Source organism: Sinohyriopsis cumingii, chromosome 9, assembly GCF_028554795.1.
Source record: "Sinohyriopsis cumingii isolate HCF-2022 chromosome 9, ASM2855479v2, whole genome shotgun sequence".
In the NCBI taxonomy this organism is placed as follows: Eukaryota; Metazoa; Mollusca; class Bivalvia; order Unionida; family Unionidae; genus Sinohyriopsis; species Sinohyriopsis cumingii.
The window spans coordinates 28,392,458-28,412,964 of NC_142969.1; the positions used below are offsets into that span (position 1 = coordinate 28,392,458).

At 34.8% G+C, this 20,507-nt stretch overlaps 1 protein-coding gene across 1 annotated transcript in view; it reads right to left on the reverse strand.

The window, feature by feature from the left end:
- LOC149791455 (uncharacterized) overlaps positions 1–19,184 on the reverse strand; it is an 81,272-nt gene extending 62,088 nt beyond the window's left edge. The window contains exons 1-2 of the mRNA XM_089971362.1: positions 19,154–19,184; positions 16,264–16,436 (exon numbers count right to left, since the gene is read on the reverse strand). Of these exons, the coding sequence (XP_089827488.1) occupies positions 16,264–16,436; positions 19,154–19,184 (204 nt within the window). The remainder of the gene's footprint in view (positions 1–16,263; positions 16,437–19,153) is intronic.
- Positions 19,185–20,507: the final 1,323 nt, after the last annotated feature.

Sequence of the window (20,507 nt, forward strand, 5' to 3'; positions counted from 1 at the left end):
TAAACATAGATTAATGTATTACAAATGCTATAAACAACCATACCTAAAGTACTGTAATGCTCTTTGGGGAAACACCACTGACAAGAATAGTTGCAAATTATTCCACTTGTAGAATCAAACTATATAATGCTGAAAACATCCCAAATGAAATTAATATTAAAATGTTAATGGTTGTGAGTGAAAAAAATATGAAAATATATTTTGTGACAGGTTAGTATTATGTACAAAGTTTCAAACAATGTGCTCCATTATATCTCAATGAACTATTTCATGCTAGAAAACAGGGCAAAACTCCCTGTTCAATTAAAAGTAAGGATCTTTATATCCCAAAACCAAACAAAGAACTTGTCAAGAAAAGTTTTCAATAAGGTCATTAATCTGTAACAGAATCCCAAAGGAAAGTACAAATCTAAAAGCATTTAATTATAATCAAATTTAATGGACTATAAAGTGGAAAATGTTCAACTTGACAAATACATTAGAACTTAAGAGTATAAATTCACTAACCATCCACTTTGTTGCCTCACTGCTTTTGTACTGTACATATAATGTACCTAGCTGTAGCATGATTACCGAAATTTTCTGTTGATTATGTCCATATATAAATATAGCTTATTATCAATGCTGTGTGTGTACATACATGTACTCTGAATGTAAACATGCATATAACAGAGAGCTACCACGAGGATTTAGTTCAATGCCATTAACTGCGCCACCCTCTTTAAATAAATTTATTATTGTCACGGAACTGGGCAAGAGTAATATCAATAATATGAATATGTATATGCTGTCAAAAATGTACTCTGGTTTCGTTGCCGCGTACAGCGTCACCAGAGGGTGGTATATTTTTTCGACTTAGTTATTTTGAAATCCTGAGTGAAACTCAGACTATGCTGCACGAACAAATGGCTTGCAGCGGGGAAACTAAGTACCTAGCTGCGCATCTGTCACAGCTAGTGTACTTATAGAGCAAATTCTCGAAAAACATCACATTACACCAAGTCTTGTCAGGACGCTCACCCCTTTACAGGAGCAAATCTCCAGCTGTAGAGGTAATGAAATTCTTTATTATTCTTCGTCTATATGACAGAATTGTTTTTATACTTTAGATGTTTTAGAACCTTAATGTTTCAAAAAGACTTCTATCTGCAAACATATTCATTAAATGCAGTAGCTAACGAGCAGGAAACATATATATTTATTCTAAATTCTACGGAGAGTCAATACCTACGTTATACAACGCTATATTATAACTACTATGGTCTGGTTCGAGTTAGCTATTTGTTGCAACCGAACAGACAACTTGTATTTAATTATACAATGTTTGCATTAAACAATTAATGTATTGGGTAATGAACTCATGTGCACGCATGCGCTACATATATGACTGAAGAAGTACTTAACCGTGTCATATGTACTACATGGTTTAGTTGTATCATTTTAGCTGCCTAAATGCCATGCCGTATACATCGTTTGTTGTGGTGTCACCAGCTGTAGAGCTGCTTTATACATGCCTGCCATGCCTTGTACATCATTTGATGTGGAGTCACAGAACTCTGTGGGGGGTCCTGTGATGTATGCGCTGTGTTTGGTGACGTTGGATCGGAAGAGGGGACTGGTTTTCTCAGTGCGAGGGACCAGGTCTTAGCAACCAACGGGTCTGTGATGTGAGGGATCCTTCAGCAGACCGAGAGGAGCAGACCATGCGTGGGTGCTTCTCTGACCATTTACTAGAGCGCGTGGAACTGGAGTTAACATCTTGGTCATCAAATGGGCGCCAAGATAGTGGTAGTGTTCCATGTTATTTCCACAATTGCATTTATGTCATTCATCCCTATTGCTATGTCGTTATATGAACGATCGATAGGATCATGTCATTTATCCCTATTGCTATGTCGTTATCTGAACGATCGATAGGATCATGTCATTCATTCCTATTGTTATATCGTTATATGAACGATCGATAGGTTCATAATGTCATTCATCCCTATTGCCATGTCGTTATATGAACGATCGATAGGTTCATGATTCCATTCATTACTATCGTTATATGAATGATCGATAGGTTCATGATGTCATTCATCCCTATTGCTATGTCGTTATATCAACGATCGATAGGTTCATAATTCCATTCATTACTATCGTTATATGAACAACCGATAGGTTCATAATGTCATTCATCCCTATTGCTATGTTGTTATATGAATGATCGATAGGTTCATCATTCCATTCATTACTATCGTTATATGAACGATCGATAGGATCATGACATTCATTCCTATTGTTATATCGTTATGTGAACGATCGATAGGTTCATGTCATTCATTCCTATTGCTATGTCGTTATATGAACGATCGATAGGTTCATAATGTCATTCATTCCTATTGTTATATCATTATATGAACGATCGATAGGTTCATGTCATTCATCCCTATTGCTATGTCGTTATATGAACGATCGATAGGTTCATCAATCCATTCATTACTATCGTTGTGTGAATGATCGATAGGTTCATCAATCCAATCAAAGCTATCGTTGTGTGAACGATCGATAGGTTCATCATTCCATTCATTACTATCGTTATATGAACAATCGATAGGTTCATAATGTCATTCATCCCTATTAAGTTGTTATATGAAAGATCGATACCTTAATAATTAAACGAAGTGTTATATCGTTATATGAACGATCGATAGGCGAATAATTACACATATTGCTATATCGTTATGTGAATGATCGATAGGCGAGTAATTACACGTATTGCTATATCGTTATGTGAACAATCGATAGGCGAATAATTACATGTATTGCTATATCGTTATGTGAACGATCCATAGGCGAATAATTTTATTCATTCATATCGTTATATGAAAATATCGTTATATGAACAATCAATAGGTTTATGTTAATTCCTATTACAAAGCCGTTGTGTGAACGATCGATAGGTTTATAATGTTGTTTATTCCTATTGCAATGCCATTGTGTGAATGATCGATAGGTTTATGTTGTTCATTCCTACTGCAATGACGTTGTGTGAACGATCGATAGGTTTATTCCTGTTGCAATGCCGTTGTGTGAACGATCGATAGGTTTACGATGTTCATTCCTATTGCAATGCTGTTGTGTGAAAGATCGATGGGTTTATAATGTTGTTCATTCCTATTGCAATGCCGTTGTGTGAACAATTGATAGGTTCATCATTTCATTCATTCCTATTTCATTATCTGGTTACGATTGGTAGGTTTGTAATTTGCACTGCTTTTCTAAATCGTTATTTGAACGATACTTAACGATTCTTTTCTAAATCGTTATTTAAATGATACATAATTACATTCTTTTCTGAATTGTTATTCGTTATTTGAACGATACATAATTACATTCTTTTGTAAATCGCTATTTGAACGATACCTTCAAGACTTTTTATATTGAGGTGTAGGTCACTTTTATTTTGTTGATCAGTGATAGGAATTCACGTTTGTTTTGAAATTCCATTCGTTAAAAATTAATGTGAAGTTTTGTTTTCTTTGTTGAGTTAATTGTTGATAGTTCCATGTTAGGAACTTTATAATTTTCCTTATCTTTTGATTATAATGGTGTCAGATTTGTTATATTTAAACTGCGTTTATAAATAAACATCTTGCTTTTGGTGTTTTCCCAAATCCAGTCCCAACCCGGCTTCATCCTGTGACATTATTAATATTATTATTATTATTTTATGATCAGACAAGATAGCTGGCTTATCTCATCAATTGCTTTAACAACGATGAGAGCTTAATTGTTTAAAACGACTTACAACTGAAGGACTTGTGAAGACTTGTTTGCATCCATCTACTAAACAGTTGGCACTACTCACCACAAAATTGGTGACATCCATCAAAACAAGCTGAGACTGAAAACACTTATTTTGATCCATTTAATTAAGCAGTTAAGTATGGAGTAATTTCCTGTAAGTATCGCAAAAGAAAAAAACAATCACAGACACTGTGAGTGCTATGTTTCTGATACATTTCTCATGCTTTGAAAGAATTCCTTCTGGTACTTAATAATTGGAGATAAGTGCCTTTTATTTCCAAACACACTTGTCAAAGATTTCTCACGAGTTATAGTACTGAGTAATAATTAATGCTACTCACCATAAACTTGGCTAGATTAGGACCTGAAAGTCAGCAAATTCTGGATATATACAAATAACATTATCAAAATGTAACTCATATATTCCTTATTTGTCAAAACGTGCCTTAAATATTAAATACTTACATCATGTATACATGAGAAAATTGGACTGACCTTGACGTTGACAACAGCATGGAAATGATATACAATAGATGAAAGAGACTAACCAGTTATATAATAAAGAATGTTGTACATATAAACACAAAAATGCAGACTTTGAATTCTCTTATTATCTGGAGAAGAATGAAGCAAAACCATTTTTTCTTAGGTCAAGCTGGCAAAAGGATGAAAGCACTGAAGGATTCACAATACAAATTCAACTGTTAAGAGTAAACCTATGGAATATTGATTGTACTGAAAATTCAATAACTAAATTTTCTGAATGGTCATGATCAAACCTATATTTTTCAGTATGGACATATCCTTGATGCAAACTTCTCTAGAGAGAAAACAATACGAGCTGTATCATTTCAGTAATGAATTTTCTAAGCTCAAGCGTGTAAAAGATTGAAATTTCATTAATAAAACATTATCTCTGCTTGTCACAGTTGCAGCTAATATTAACTCCCAATAGATTCTTTTCACTAAAACATTAGTAATAAACACTAAAACCCATATACAATGTATACTTAAGTTCATCCATTTCTAGACTGGTTACCATTCCTTCTTACCATTGGTATCATGAGTCCCATAACCACCAATGATTTATCTGACAGACAGACCTATATATGGTGTGTGTGTGACTTAGATTTTTAATGCAGCTTTACCAATTTTTCAGTCATATCGCTATGATGTCTGCATTGTAGCAGTTTATAGTGTTGTCTAGCACTGGGACATCATGCCGCATACATGTAACATGATGTCCCACCCAGTCACATTATCCCGACACCAGGCCGACCAGTCCTAACAATAACCTCTTAATGCTGAGCGCCAAGCGAGGCAGCTGTTAGTACCATTTGTGTAAGTCCTTGCTATGACTCAACCAGGAATCAAACCCACAACCTCCCACATCTGAGACGGATGCTCTAACCACAAGGCCACCAGAGAAGTTGACCTATGTATGGTACTAAAATGCATAAGCAGACAATGTGCATAGTTCTGTTTGTCAAAGATTACATTAATGAATATTAGATTATACTGAAAGTACATGCATAGCAGCAACAGCATTTCAGGCACCATTTAAGTATTTGAGCTTTATTGCACACAAAAAACAATTAAAATAAATCTGACTAATTAAAAGTTACCTTGTTTGCTAATACCATTTATCCCATTATCAATTTAAGACTGAAATATATTATCAGCCTTGCCAAATTATGCAATAAATGAGAAAGAGGTCACTGTGACCATATATATGTGCATATATTACTGCAGAATAAGAGATTTAAATGATAGAAATTACTTGTAATTTCTCCAGAACATACATAATTTAAAACTAAAGTAAGGTATGTTAATTTTTTAAGTAAATAAAAGGAGAAAGAAACCACATGCATGTACTGTTAGCTTATGTTTTGTTATTAAAATAAAAGATGTGAGACATTTTGTACCTTGTGACACATTTTCTCATGAATGAGATTTGTATTTTTTTACTTTGGACCCATCGATTTTATGCAGACTCTTTGAAGCATGTGATGCTGCATTCTGTAAGCTTAACAGCTTAACAAATATACTTAAGATTGCTGGTTTGGTTGTCTGACAAGTTTAATATTACCAAATGAATCAGTGAAAGTATTTAAAAGGTGTAATCATTTGCTATAGTTTCAGTATGAAATAAACTTATCTGAATTATCTTCAGTTAATGTACAAACAATTTATCTGGTAGATCCTTTCAATCCACATGATAAATACTGCAAACTGTACCCGAATGTCATGTGTAAGGATGCAAATTTATGCCGCTCTATGGACAACACATTAACTTGGGGCCAGAGAACAATTCATTAGATTTATGGGGACAGGTGCTTGTTAAATCGCTATACTGCAATGATTTCTAATGTCTGTGTTGGGAGAGGAAGTGATTCTTAATTAAGCCTTTGTTTACATAGCCGTTAGATCACTAGAAATGGGACAGCTAACTTCAATTTTATATCGGAACTGTAAGATTTGAAATTTTCCATATCTGTTGTTTGGAATTCTATAAGTCATGCGGACCGCAATATTTGTGCCTAGTTATAAAAGGTGGTAAATATATTTAATCCTGATTGGTTATGCTAAATAAGGGGCATGGTTCCAACACGAAAAATCCTTGGGGGTAAATTGCCCTTATCGAAAGAAATCTAGTCAGTCTGCAATATTCCTGCAAGAGTGAAAATATAAGGGACACCGAGAGTAAATTTGGAAGAAATTCTCTTGTAAAACATTGGTCAAATGGACCGGATGTCTGAAAAGTCGACAGACACAATTTTGGTGGTAGAAGTGAACAAAGCTTGAGAGCACAAGGGGAAATAGCTCCACGGATGTATCCACGGAAGTATTCACTGAAGTATCTACTTACGTATCCACCTACCCACACAAAGTTTGAGGGCCGAAAAGAGGAGAGATAGTAGGTAGGTCGGAAAAAGGGAAAAGCAAAAGGACCTGGTGGAACCACCATAGTGAAGATGGAGAGGACTGGAATAAGCAGGTTATGAAGTTGTACAAGGCAATGACTTTGATCGTTCACTTGATTATATGACGAACTAATTCTATCATTTAAACCAGATTGGCTATTGATATAAATATATTTGTGTTTTAAATTCGGTGAAAGATTTATTCCAAAAAGAAGTGTATCTTCCTAATGTAATGTTTTATCACAGTTTATGTAATCGATTAAATTTTTGTTTTCCATATACAGGGGCTCATGTCATTCTGTTCTATATATCTGCTCAGATCTCTATTTATTCCATTTATAACTTTACACTTTATTTTAATATTTACTCGATCCGGGCAACAATACCAAGGGCGATCACCCTCTAGATAACAATAGCCAAATAAAGCGGACACTTTGTAAGAAGGTACAACCTCATAATACCACACCACACCACCAGTAGCAACTGCTGCATCAAGAGAATATTATCTATTAATTCGTTACATTTTAAATTGATGTAAATACAAATAAAACATTTTGTTACCAAAGAACATGGATCAAATGCATATATCTCCAGGGTTTAGCAACTGTGAAGTTGCTGAAATTATGCCCAAAGGTCATTGAATCTTTGGGAACCAAAATTAAGGTTTCAAGTGAACAAATTTGGGTCTAGTGCCATTAAAAGCAAGAATGTAAAAAGGTAGGGGTCAGCTAGTGTGTGCAAATATGGGAAAAATAAATTTCTCCAGTACATCCACTATAATGGCCGCCACAGTATGAGATTCTTAACCAGCTCCTGAAACATTCGGAAATACAGCTGTAGAGAAGAAAATATTTTCGTTCTAGGTGCTACCAGCACATAATCTAGGCTGTGCATAAAGTGTAAGGGTAACTTAGTAAGCTTAGTCTGTGGATATAAGTACAGATTTACATGTTTGCATATTCAGACAAAAGAACAGTAAAACAAATATGGCCGCTTCTTCACAGTCTCAGTGGATCTACTCATTTTTCACATTCATTTTCAAGATTTACCCAAGAGGATCTTTTAAATGATACAAAGAATATAGACACACAAAATACTGAACAGAAATATTCACCTGAAATAAATTCATCCTACCAAGACTGTGTGACACGTTAATCAAACATGGCTGACTCCTCCTCTTCAGTGCCAAGCTTTCTTAAACTCCAACATAATATGAAGAGTATAACAATCACAAAAAAATTACAACAAAAGAGAAATTCTTGGATGAGAATCTACACTTCCAGCAGGGATACTCACATAATGGACTGATCTATAAATCCGTGGATACAGATTCGGCCACAGTAACTCTATACATAACAACTGGTAAAATTCATGTACAAGGGTCAGGCTACACAGAATGGGCAAATTATGTTATCAACACTTGTCAGCAAATGGTAGATAACACCAGTTCGAAATTAATTACCTCTTGGCCAAGGGATTCAACACCCATCACTGAACCCCACAGATATCTCAAAATCCACTCAACAGTAACACAGCTTTACATGAAGTAAGCCAGATTGCAATCAACGTGGAGGAAACTCCAGGACACCAGTTTATGATAGGTGCAACAAATTCCTTTGAGTTCCATGGAACCCGTAACCAGCCTTGTACCTCCATACAGTGCTTAGTAGTGATAGGTATTCTCCAGGCCCAAGTAGAAAGGTTAGAACAGGAACTCTCTGCACTAAAATCAAGTAGTCTAAACTACCTTCAAATGGATAAACCAGGTGCAAAAATGGTGTGCAAGGAAACCCAGACAATACTATACACAAACATGTCAAAGGACCAAAACACAAGAGCATGTCAAGGCATTCAGACCATATCAAAAACAGCTATCATAAAAAAATCATTATACACACAAACAGATGCAACCTCACCAATAAACAAGATGAGTCTCTTCTATTGATATTAGATGGGCAGAGCCAAAACTCAGTTAAAGCACATACAGTAAACACTGACCATCATGTGTCTCACTCAACATCAAATCCAGGTACAAAAGTTACTGCTCAAGAAATAACCTCCAATTACCCACAGCAAGAAGCTAAATTAAATACAAATACCAAATACAGCAGTCCCCAAACTCTCAGTCAGTCTAGTCATGGAAATCAAGAAGTCCAAGCAATGCATCTGAATCCCCCACATGTCGAAATCAGTAACATAGTTAAAGACAAGTCTCTTCTCATAGGATCATCAATAATCGAAGAAGAAAGAACAAGAGGATTATATAAAACTGATGTAAAAAAAAAAACAGAGGTGAAACTATTAATACTGTTACAGAAGAACTATTGGAAATGGATATGTCACCATATCATACTGTAATTCTTCTCATTGGTAGCAATGATTACAGTAATGGCCAATCTTTAAAGGGCATTGAGGATGATTATGAAAACTTGTTGTAAGCCATCATGTCCAAAAACACAGAGTGTAAAATAATCATCTCAGGTCTACCGCCAAGAAGGGATGTATGACTCCACTAAATTATACCCTAAGTACATTGTGTGAAACTTTCCAAATACTCTTTGTTCCACAATACAGGACCTTCTTCAAAGACAATCAAGTGAACCAACAATTACACCAGCGAGACCAAATCCACTTGTCCAACAGAGGTACTGCCTTGCTCCTTATTAATATAGACTAGTACATAAGACTCAGAAAAGGGGTTAGGCATGAGTCAGAAAACTGCTTGTATTGTGGAGAGCACGTCAGTCATGTAACACAGCAATGTCTACATGGAAAACAGATCCGTTGCCATCTTTGTAACAAACTAGGACATAAGCAAAAGTTGTACACATAACAATAGGTAGAAGGCAATGATGTGCAGGCCTATGCAACACATATCCAGCAACAAAATGTGTTAGAATTTGTGTATACATTTCAACGTAATAATTATAATACTATAAACAGATTTCAGGCACTATCTGATTTGCGTAAAAAGTGCAACTTGTTAACATGTAAACAACTATGTGATATTGTTCAAGTTACTTCTCCCTCTGAGGCTCCTCAAGTGTCTAATATATCAATGTCTTTTTATAGGTATGTAAATCAGTCTCATATTGAACATTTTCATGTATCCACTACATAAGGTCATGGTACAACAGATGGATCTTGTATGTTATCTTCTTCATGTGTTTATGTAAATAATCAAGGTGATGGAAAGAAATCTGTCAAGTATAAAAACAATACATTACATACTACCTTGTCTGAAAATCAATCCTCTGTTCAAAATTGTTATGTCTTTGGCCTCCTCAAAAGAGGTCTGCAAGTAATCAACCTAAATATTCAACACATCCTCCCTAAACTGAATGAGATAAAGTTAATATTACAGCAAACTAAATCAGTCAATATTCTAGGTCTATGTGAAACCTTTATTTCTGATGATACTGATGATTTGGCTCTCCAAATACAGGTGTTCAATCCATGGGCGGGTGGTGATACTCTTCTCTATGTAGACAGTTCCATTAGTTATAGCAGACGTGTTGATCTTGAGACTATTGGGGTAGAGAGTATCTGGATCAAAGTAACCCTTGCCCAATCAAAGCCAATACTCTTATGTTCAGTTTACAGGCCACCTAGTTCCACAGCTGATTGGATTGATAGATCTGAGGTGCAAATTCAAAAAGCATTACTAAAGCAAGATTTAGAAACTAACATATTAGGTGATTTTAGCATTGACTACATGAAAACTCCACCATTAACATGGACAAGTAACTTTGAAACTTATAACTTTACTCAATTAATTAAAACCCCAACTAGAGTAATAAATAGAGTGCTACTATCATTGATCATGTCTATACTAATAAACCAGAAAACATAAATGAAATTAATGTGCCAGTGTATGCATTGAGTGACCACTACCCAGTCTGTATAACCAGACATGTTCCAAAATCATGTAAAAATGGTCAACACATTGAAATACAATACAGGGACTTTAAACAGTTTGATGAGAAAATGTTCTTAAATGATTTAGTTAGCAAACCCTTCCAATCAGCCTGCAATAAAGCTGATGTCAACAATGCCTTGGACAAATGATATCAGATGTACCATGCAGCCTTAGACAGGCATGCCCCAATTAAAAAACAAAAAGGGTTAAACACCAAACTACACCCAAGTGGATTACCCCTAAGATCAAAGATCAATTAGGCTAGACACCTAAGAGATAAAATCCAAAAGAAAAAAGACATGAAAAGCTATAGAAAGTGGAGGAATAAAACTAAGCAACTAATAGATAAGGTAAAAGAGAACTACTATAAACAGGCTATTGATGAAAGTAAGAGGACCAAGACAATGTGGAAGCATCTAAAAAAGCCGAACCCACCCAAGAACAGTTGTATTCCCAATAAAGACTTAAGAAAAATGATGATATAGTAACATCTGCACAAGACATTGAGAAAATGTTCAACAATTTCTTCATAAGCATCTCCTGTAAGAGTATTCAGAACCAGACTAACATCCCAATTGAACTTGATGCTCTTCTATGATTTATAAGAGCTAAAATTCCTGATGATACTTATTTTTCAATAGCTAATGTTAGTGAAGCTGATGTTTTTGATATGCTAATTAAAGTGAATATTAATAAATCCTCTGAACTGGATGGTATTGGTCCACTAATTCTTAAAAATTGCTGCAGCAATAATAACAAAGTCACTAACGCATATCACAAACTTAATTATAATGAGTGGTAATTTTCCAGAAACACTGAAATGTGCAAAGGTTACACCTGTCTTTAAGAAAGGAGAAAAGGAGGATCCAGGGAAATACAGACCAATATCAATTCTACCTGTATTGTCAAAGTTATTTGAAAAGATGTAGCCATTCAGATCTGTAAAATTTTTGAAACATACTATTTCATAAAGCGCAATCAGGATTTAGAAAGTACCACTCATGCCAAACAGAACTTACTAAATTAACTGATCTTTGGCTGAAGGAAATGGATAATGGACATATGACTGGAATTGTTTTCCTTGACTTCAAGAAAGCCTTTGATCTTGTTGTGCATGAAATTCTTTTGCAAAAGTTGAACTGTTACAGGTCTGATAATCCTTCTTTAAGCTGGTTTAGATCATACCTAAACCAAAGGTCTCAACAAGTAAACATTGGCAATATTAGCTCTCAAACTCCACTATTCATCCAGGAGTCCCTCAAGGCTCAGTTTTAGGCCCCCTCTTCTTCCTTATCTGTATCAATGATCTACCATTAAATAATCAATCCACAAATACAGATTTGTTTGCAGATGATGCAACCTTGTATACATCTAGTTCTGATACTGAAGTTATCCAAACAAGATTAAACTCAGAGTTTATTAGAGTTCAAAACTGGACACAACAAAACAGGATAGTAATTAATGAAGGTAAAACAAAATATATGATTTTGGGGACATCACAAAAGCTACACAAGTCAGGGAAACCAGAACTATCTCTTGCAATAAATGATCTTCCATTAGAAAATGTCAAATATGAAAAGCTTGTAGGTGTGTCCATAGATCATAATTTACAATGGGATGGCCATATTGATAAGCTTAGCAAAACACTGTCATCCAAAATTGCCCTACTCAGCAGAATCAAGACATAAATATTTACCTATGGAAACTTGCACTCTATACTACAAGTCATATATTCTTCCAACAATCGATTATTGGTCAAATGTATGGGGAAACTGCTAAATCTGAGCTTGACAGGATTGACAAACTTCAGAAACGAGCAGCACACATAATTTTAGATGCATCTACTGATCATCCTTCATAAGCATTATTTACTGAACTCAAATGGTTCACAATATATGACAGGATAGATTTTCACAAGGCAGTTCTTTTATATAAATGTCTACATGGAACTGCACCAGAGTACCTTCAGGCCTTTTTCAACAAAATACCAGTTGAGATCAATATCACAAGGAAACTTTCTAGTACCAAAACTAAGAACAGCAATTTATAAAGAGCTTCCAACACTCTGGTACAGTTCTGTGGAAAAAGCTTCCACTACATGTAAAATCTGCTGAAAATTTAGTATTTAAGAAGAGATATCATGAGCATGTATGTGCTTCTAATTGATAATGGAATTTAGAATTTTAATACAAAACATGTCAAAATAAACTGTAATTATTGCTATCTTCATATAATGTGCATTGTTATACTCTCCTTAAGAGGACCTCAAGGGAGAATATTCCCTGACTAATGAGTCACCCTCTATAAATAAAGCATTGTTATTATTATTACTATATCATCATCTTCTTTTGCAATTCAGCCAAAATGCATACTATTATGCAAACATAGTCATGAAATAGGTGTGTGCAGTAGATTGGAATGTTTTTGCTGTACAATAAAGATAGCTTCCAGCTTTAAATGTTGATTTTATTTTAGCTTTAACTAAGTGCAATTTTCTCTTGTTCATACTTCTCTCACTCGCACACACATCGTTTAAGTTGTACAGTATTACAAGTCAGAGAAAAACATCATATATATCAATGACGAGACTGATGATTTATGACTCTGTCATTCTGATGTATAGATTATATACTATTATGCGCATCCTGTGTCTTCTTTACTATCTCTTCTAGTGTATGGGTACCAATATTTTTAATAAAATTGTCCCTTCTATTTTCCTACCATCTCAATTCTGTGATAATGTATTACTGTAAATGTGAAAATTTGCTTAGTTTTGTGGTAAAAGCTCAGACTAGTAATTAACAAGAAGTGACTAACAGCAACAAGTTGGTCAACTTCATGTAATCAGCAATTATTGCCAAATTTCAGAGTGTTACTAGAAAGAAATGAATAATTAAAAACTGATGTATTTTGGAAAACTGTAGAATCAGCAATTGTATCATCACCACATATTCCATTTAAATAATATGATTAAATCAAAGTATCCCCCAGGGATGTAAAACTGGGGGTAAAAAAAAAAAAGAAAATTGGTGTCAGAACTGGGGGTCAAAAATAAGAAATGGGGGGGGGGGGGGTCAAATTGACAAATTTTCATCTGACCTATACTTTTTCAGCTTGAAATAGGATGTTGCAACTTGCACAACATACACTCTCTCTCTCTCTCTAAACATACAAATAAACCAACATGCACAATTAACAAACAAATGCACTGGCTATTCAAAGAATAATTTTATTAGTTCATTTCTTTTAGTTTAAAGTCGTACTTTTAACAGTCTCCTTATAATATTTTTGAAGCAATATTATAGACCAACACATTACATACAAGCCAATACAAAAAGTCAAATAAATCTTTTTAACCTAATGGCAGTTAATTTACTGCCTATCGTATGTGTACTATCATTGGTTTAATTTTACTTCATCCTACAACAGATTCATCCAAAAATCAAGGAGGAGGCAAATGATTTATCTTCTTTCTAATAAGTTACACTTGACTTTAAGATCTTTCTTTTATTGCAGCAAAGTTTTTTAAAAAAAACTAACCAAAATCTGCAATAACCCTTCTGACTTTGTAATCCAAATAACATGTTGTCTCGGCAAGTTTAGTGATTTCTTTGCTGTGAAAGAATGTCTTGGGTTATAATGTGTTCTCCAGATATCTTGTGGAGAACGAGGGCAGATTTTTTAAAAATTCGTAAAGGATTATTTACTTTTGCAGTCTTCGCAATCATGCGATCAGAAGTCACACCAATAATCCTAATGGATGTGATGTATTACAGTCAAGGGAATTATTTCCTCCATTTTTCATTGAAGTTAGATCCACAGTTACTCTTTTGTGTTCTGTTTCTTTCACTTTCTCTGCTAATGATTCTTAGTGCATGTTGTTTTAATCTGGAGATCACTTTCTAGTGCAGCAAGCATTGATGTTAAACATCTAGACGACATCTTACTGAGCTCGATGGAAACTGCATGAGAGCTTGCGAGATATGGGGAAGCTACTCCGTCATAACATTGCCTATGCTAGTCTGGTTCCCTGTTTTGTATGCTTCCTGCGTTGCTCTCTGCTATACGAATAGGTGTGCAACGCAGGGAGCAAACAAAAGCATAGAACCAGTCTATGCCTATGTTCAAAGTATACACGATGCCATCCCTCATCCAAAGCAGTGGATATTAAATAAATCCTGATCGCATTATGTGAATCCTTTGCGTAAAAAAACCCACACGGCAACAAAATGTGTGTGTCGATTTTCTCCAGCCTGCATCCCTGACACACAATTGTGTGTAAAGGGAAACAATGGATTATTATTTCCGAATATTTGTATTAGAATTTTTCCAGCAATCTAATCTGCTTAGCTGGGGAAACAGATTTTTTTTCTCTCCAGTGCACAACATTTATTCTTATGTGCATGGATTTTCTTATTTCATCTACCATTTCAGCAAGTGCCAGGTTTTAATAAATTTGTACCACACTGATGTGCCTGTTAACTTTTAAATGGTGATTATCAGATTTTGTGCTGACGGCAATGATGCCAAAAATGTGACCTAGATTATGCTCATTCTTGAACAAAAATCTAATTATAATCCACAAAAATATTCTCTTATCCATTCTGATGATCAGAGTTTGATTTCAGATGCATGGATTAAAGGGTTACCTGCATTTGTCTGTAACAGAAAGAAATTGTTTCTTTTCACTCCTTTGAATCATTTCATATTTTAACTGGACATATGTGACTGTTTACAGCTGCTATTCATGCAGTCTGAACATGGGTCACCAGAACCTGGACCTAACCCTTATGGTTCAAGATGGAGACTTATTTAAATAAACAGGAGTTGGTTGCTACTGTTGCCATTCAAAAATGGAGAAAGAAATCAAGATGGGAGATAACTATGTATGTGTAGGGTTTAAAAGTATGTAAACACAATCATTACTATATGATGTTTATTAAAACTTCAGTTCTAAAATATAACTATAAAGAATTGCAAAAAAACTTTAGGAAGATAAATCCTTCCAAATAAAAACAAAACTGAGAAATTATATATAAAAGATAAAATGTAAATAAATGTACTATAAAGGTCATTTAAATATGTAATCAAAATTTTATACAAAATGCAGTCACTCAAACAGTCCAATATGTTTTCACTTTATACATTATCATAAAGTTCACACAAAAAGAGTCATGTCTCACAAGGTGCGAGTCAATACACTTGACAAGAATGCATTCCACTATCAGATGAAACATGAGATTGAGAGGGTTGGGGAGGCTGATTAAGGTTAAAGGACCAAATATAGTACCTGCTGGTCATCTGGTATTGACCATACTGGGCTGATAAACATGACTGTTTTATTGCTGACTTGTAAAAGCTGACTATCGATGGAAGTTATCTTTGCAATATGACCACTGGTCATCTAAATCTGACCATACTAATTTGTCAAGGTCTAAGGGAGCATGGAGATGAGATTATAACTCTTGTAAACATCCTATATGGGCTGGGATGGTGGGGATGGCACCATGGCTGAAAATAATAAATGAACTGGTGTAGTTGTTGTTATTGCTGCTGCAGCTGTGCTTGATTTGGATGCAGCTACCGAAATTTGTTGTAGTTAGCTAACCTGTGATGAGCTTGACTCACCTGACTGGTCTGAAGTGTAGCTTGTCTTGGCCGTAATTTCATCTGACTTGTTTGTAGCTGTGCTGCCTGACCTGGGAAAAATGAAGTGAGCTCTTGAGGCTGGTAGTGGGATGTAGATTGCTGTTCCTGGGTAGGAGGTGGACCTGTGCCTTTGTTCGTTTGACTTCCATGTCCTGGAGAAAGAAGCAAGGATTCAAATTAACTTCAAATAGACGCATTGTTATTCATGTACAAAATAAAACTTTCTACAAAATAATTAAATGTAGAACAAAAGTTCTTTGAGCAGACTGACACACTAGGAATTAAATCCAAGGCCATTTCTTCATTTTAACTGCTGAATGTTGAAAGTCATCAGATATTCTTTAGTGATAACAAAATTCTCAACTGGCTACTTTGCAGCCCATAATGGATGTCAGATTGGCACCATTTACATTTAGGATCAAGAAGACATCATGATAAGTCTTTTCGTGAAAACCTCATGTCCATATGACCATCGATTTTGGGTCAACAATACTGTCAAGATGGCAGCGATATTGAATGGACACCTTTTTCATTTAGTACCAACATGGTATCATATGTTTATATGCAAAAAAAGTTGTTGTTGCCCTAATGAGGGTCAGTTTGCAACATTTTCATTTAGAACCAACTAGGAATCAGCACTCAACAGTTTCCTATTCAATGACAAGGCAGAAAGGATTGTGTTTCATTCCACACATGGGAGAGTTTACTATTCTATTCTTGACATTTACATTTTTCTTTATTCCATGTACTATACCTTCATGTATGAAGATGAAATAGGATACACCCTTATCTAATAAACCAAATCTAATAGATATGCTGATCTGGCATCTTTAAACAATATCATAAGTATAAAGGAATCTCTAAAAGTCTCTTGTATACAATAGTCTACTTAGAATTTAACTTCTCCAAACCCTATTAAATCCTAACCCTGCTAGTGCAGGAGTCATATATTTATGACAACACCTGCCTCTGTATGCAGGGACCATATATTTATGGTCAAATGGAATCCCAGTCTGTGCATGGATACCATAAAATTATAGATCAGACCAATGTCATCTAAAGATGTCATATCTTGGCCAATCATAACTCATCTGCTAATAATATCAGAGAAATAATCATAATAATAATAATAATAATAATAATAAAGAATATTTTTAGAGAAGGTAACTCAGTTATGGAACTAATCTACCTTGAGGCCTTCTATCTGTTATGTACAATATATACTGTATATACAACATGATATGACAAAATCTGGCTTGACACTAAATAATTAAGTGATTCTAAAAATCAAAGTAGCAAGCCTGGAACATATGCACAGGTATCTGTGAACACATAAACATGTATAAAATATAAAATAACATCATGCATTGAAAAATTCAACTGTGAAAATGACGAAAAATTACAGAAAAGCAGGCGACATATATTTTACTAGAACTGCTTAATTGTCTAAAGATTTCATCCATTTGAGACATTGATTATGAAAAGATGAAATGCTAGGAGCCTGCCTTATGCCACTGGGAGTGTTGTTCCATACCAGTGGACCAGTATATTGAAAACTTTTTTTTAAACAATTCCTTCTTTGGCCTTGATATAATTTTTTCTTCTTATGGACCTTAAATTTGGAGTACCATCAGTATCTCTTTGGTAAAAGATATTGCTTAGATAGACAGGAATGGATTTTCTGGATACTTTATACATCAATTTGGCCTTTCTAAGAAATCTTCTGTCATGTATTGTTAAAATCTTTATATTATTCATTGCATCCTGAAAATTGTCCAAACTTTGATCTAGAATTAAATGGCAAGCCCTCTTTTGGAATCTTAAAAGTTTTGTTATATTTGAATTAGAAGTATTATCCCAAATTGCATTACAGTAGTCCAGATATGGCTGAATATAACTTTTATAAAAGATGACCCTATGCTGAAGAGGAATGTACATTTTGATTTTCCTCTGCAGCCAAAGATAAGAATTAACCTTTTCTGAAATGTGTTTAATGTGAATAGACCAAGTAAGATTGTTATCTACGAATACACCAAGAATTTTATCATGAGAGGTCATATTAAGGCTCACATTGTCAAATAGAACCTGGAGTACGTCGCTATCTAGCCTTGCTCGTTTTTGTTGTGTTGTAACTGGTAGAGATTTTGTGTTTTCTGTACTTATGATCATACTATTTTCCTTGCACCATACCTGAAAATTAATTATAACAGCTTGTAAATTACTTTCAAGTACCATTTTGGTTTTACCCATCAGTGTAGTATCATCTGCATAGAGGTCAGTGGAAGAAATTGAAGTTCTATCATAAGAGGTGTGTGATTTTGATTTTTATCATAGCTTTAACAATTTTTCAGTCATACTGCTACAATGTCTGCAGTGTGGCAGTTTATAGTGATGTCTAGCACTGGGGCATCATGCTGCAGCTATGTGGCATGATGTCCAACCCAGTCACATTATCCTGACACCAGGCCGACCAGTGCTAATACTAACCTCTTAATGCTGAGTGTCAAGAAGGGCAGCTGTTAGTACCATTTTTAATCTTTGGTATGACTCAGCCGGGAATCGAACCCACAACCTCTCGCATCTGAGGCAGATGCTCTAGCTACTAAGCCACCGTAGCGGTCTTAAAGGTAAATCATTGAAAAACAAAATGAGTAACAAAGGTCCAAGGATATAGCCCTGTTGTACTCCACAATTAATATTTATACTTTGAGAAAGTTGGCCATTTAAAGATACTTTTTGCACTCTATCAGTTAAGTAAGAAGCAAACCAGTTTAGGGAGTTTTCACGGCACTGATTGAATTTTATTTTTACAAAATTTCATGGTCTACAAGATCAAAGCATTACAAAAGTCAACCATAATAGTGCTTACCATTTTTCCTTGATCTAATGCTTTTGGCCATTTATCATATCTTTTTATGGATGATTTAGGATTTAATTCATAATATTGTAAGTTCTGAAATTTGCATTTTACAACTTGGAGAATTAAATTAGTTGTATTGTTTTACTAAACTTGTTGGTTTCTCTTTCTTCTGTTGTTTAATTTAAGACCATTGCTTGCAGCATATATTTGATGTGGATTCATAATTTGTAATGATGATAGAGCAGTCCAATGAAATCTGGAAGATAGTGCCATCTTTCCAGTCTTTCAGGGTAAGAAGAAGTTAGATCTCAGTTGACGCAACAGATCGGTCCTTCCAAAGTACCACTTCAGCACTTGCGTTTGGTTCTACGTAAGACCTTGAGATATAGTGTCCAGAGTAGACAAGAATTTCATTACACAAGTCTAATTCCGCAAGAACGGATGCATTTTCCTGACAGACAAAAGAGGGCCGATATGAAGGATACTGACCCTTCTTATTGGAACTGCGTGTGGTTTGGTTCGAATTTGCATGGGGGAAAAGCGCAACATTTTGACAGTTGGTCGACTTCTATATGATTGAGAAAGATTATGACAATTAACTAATATTAGTCGAAGAGTTCATGAACTGTGTCCATACTGACTGCAAAATGTACCTTGATGATAGATAGATATAGCTGACGAATATTCCTTGGCCCACAAAGTGTAATTTGTGAAATTGTATTCATCTCACCAGATGGTTATTAAGAAGCCAAACTAGTCGCAAGCAACTACTTCCAAATTTCAGTCTGGTAAAACTAATAAGAATCCAAAGTTTGATCAGACTGATCAAAAATCCTTACCTATTTCTACGTGCCCATACTGCAAGAAACTGGGATACATTATTTGTTCTTGATTTAAGTTGTTTGTTTTAAAAAGTACGCAATAAAGACAGGTCAGTTCCAAATGCAGCACCAAGAACAAAATGAACTAAAACTGCTTTACTTAAATATGAGCAGTTGTTTCCTGATGTTCATATAGGAACAGTTAGGCTCTGACATAATTTTCAAACTGTGAATTTCACGCCTGTTAAACAGCATCCCTACATGATGAACAAACCCAAACAGGTATGTCAGAAAATAGAAATTCCGCATTTGCTGAAGAATGATTTCACAGAACCATGTAAAAGTGATTCGAGTTCACCGTGTTTACTTGTACAGAAACCAGATAATACCTTCCGCACGTGCATATAATATAGAAAAGTGAGTCGTGTAACTAAAATATATTCATTTATATTGCCTGCATTCATAAAATTGTAAAAGCACATTGGACTTTCTTAAAGGATTCTGGAAAATTCGACTGACGAACTGGGCAAAGGAAATTTCGG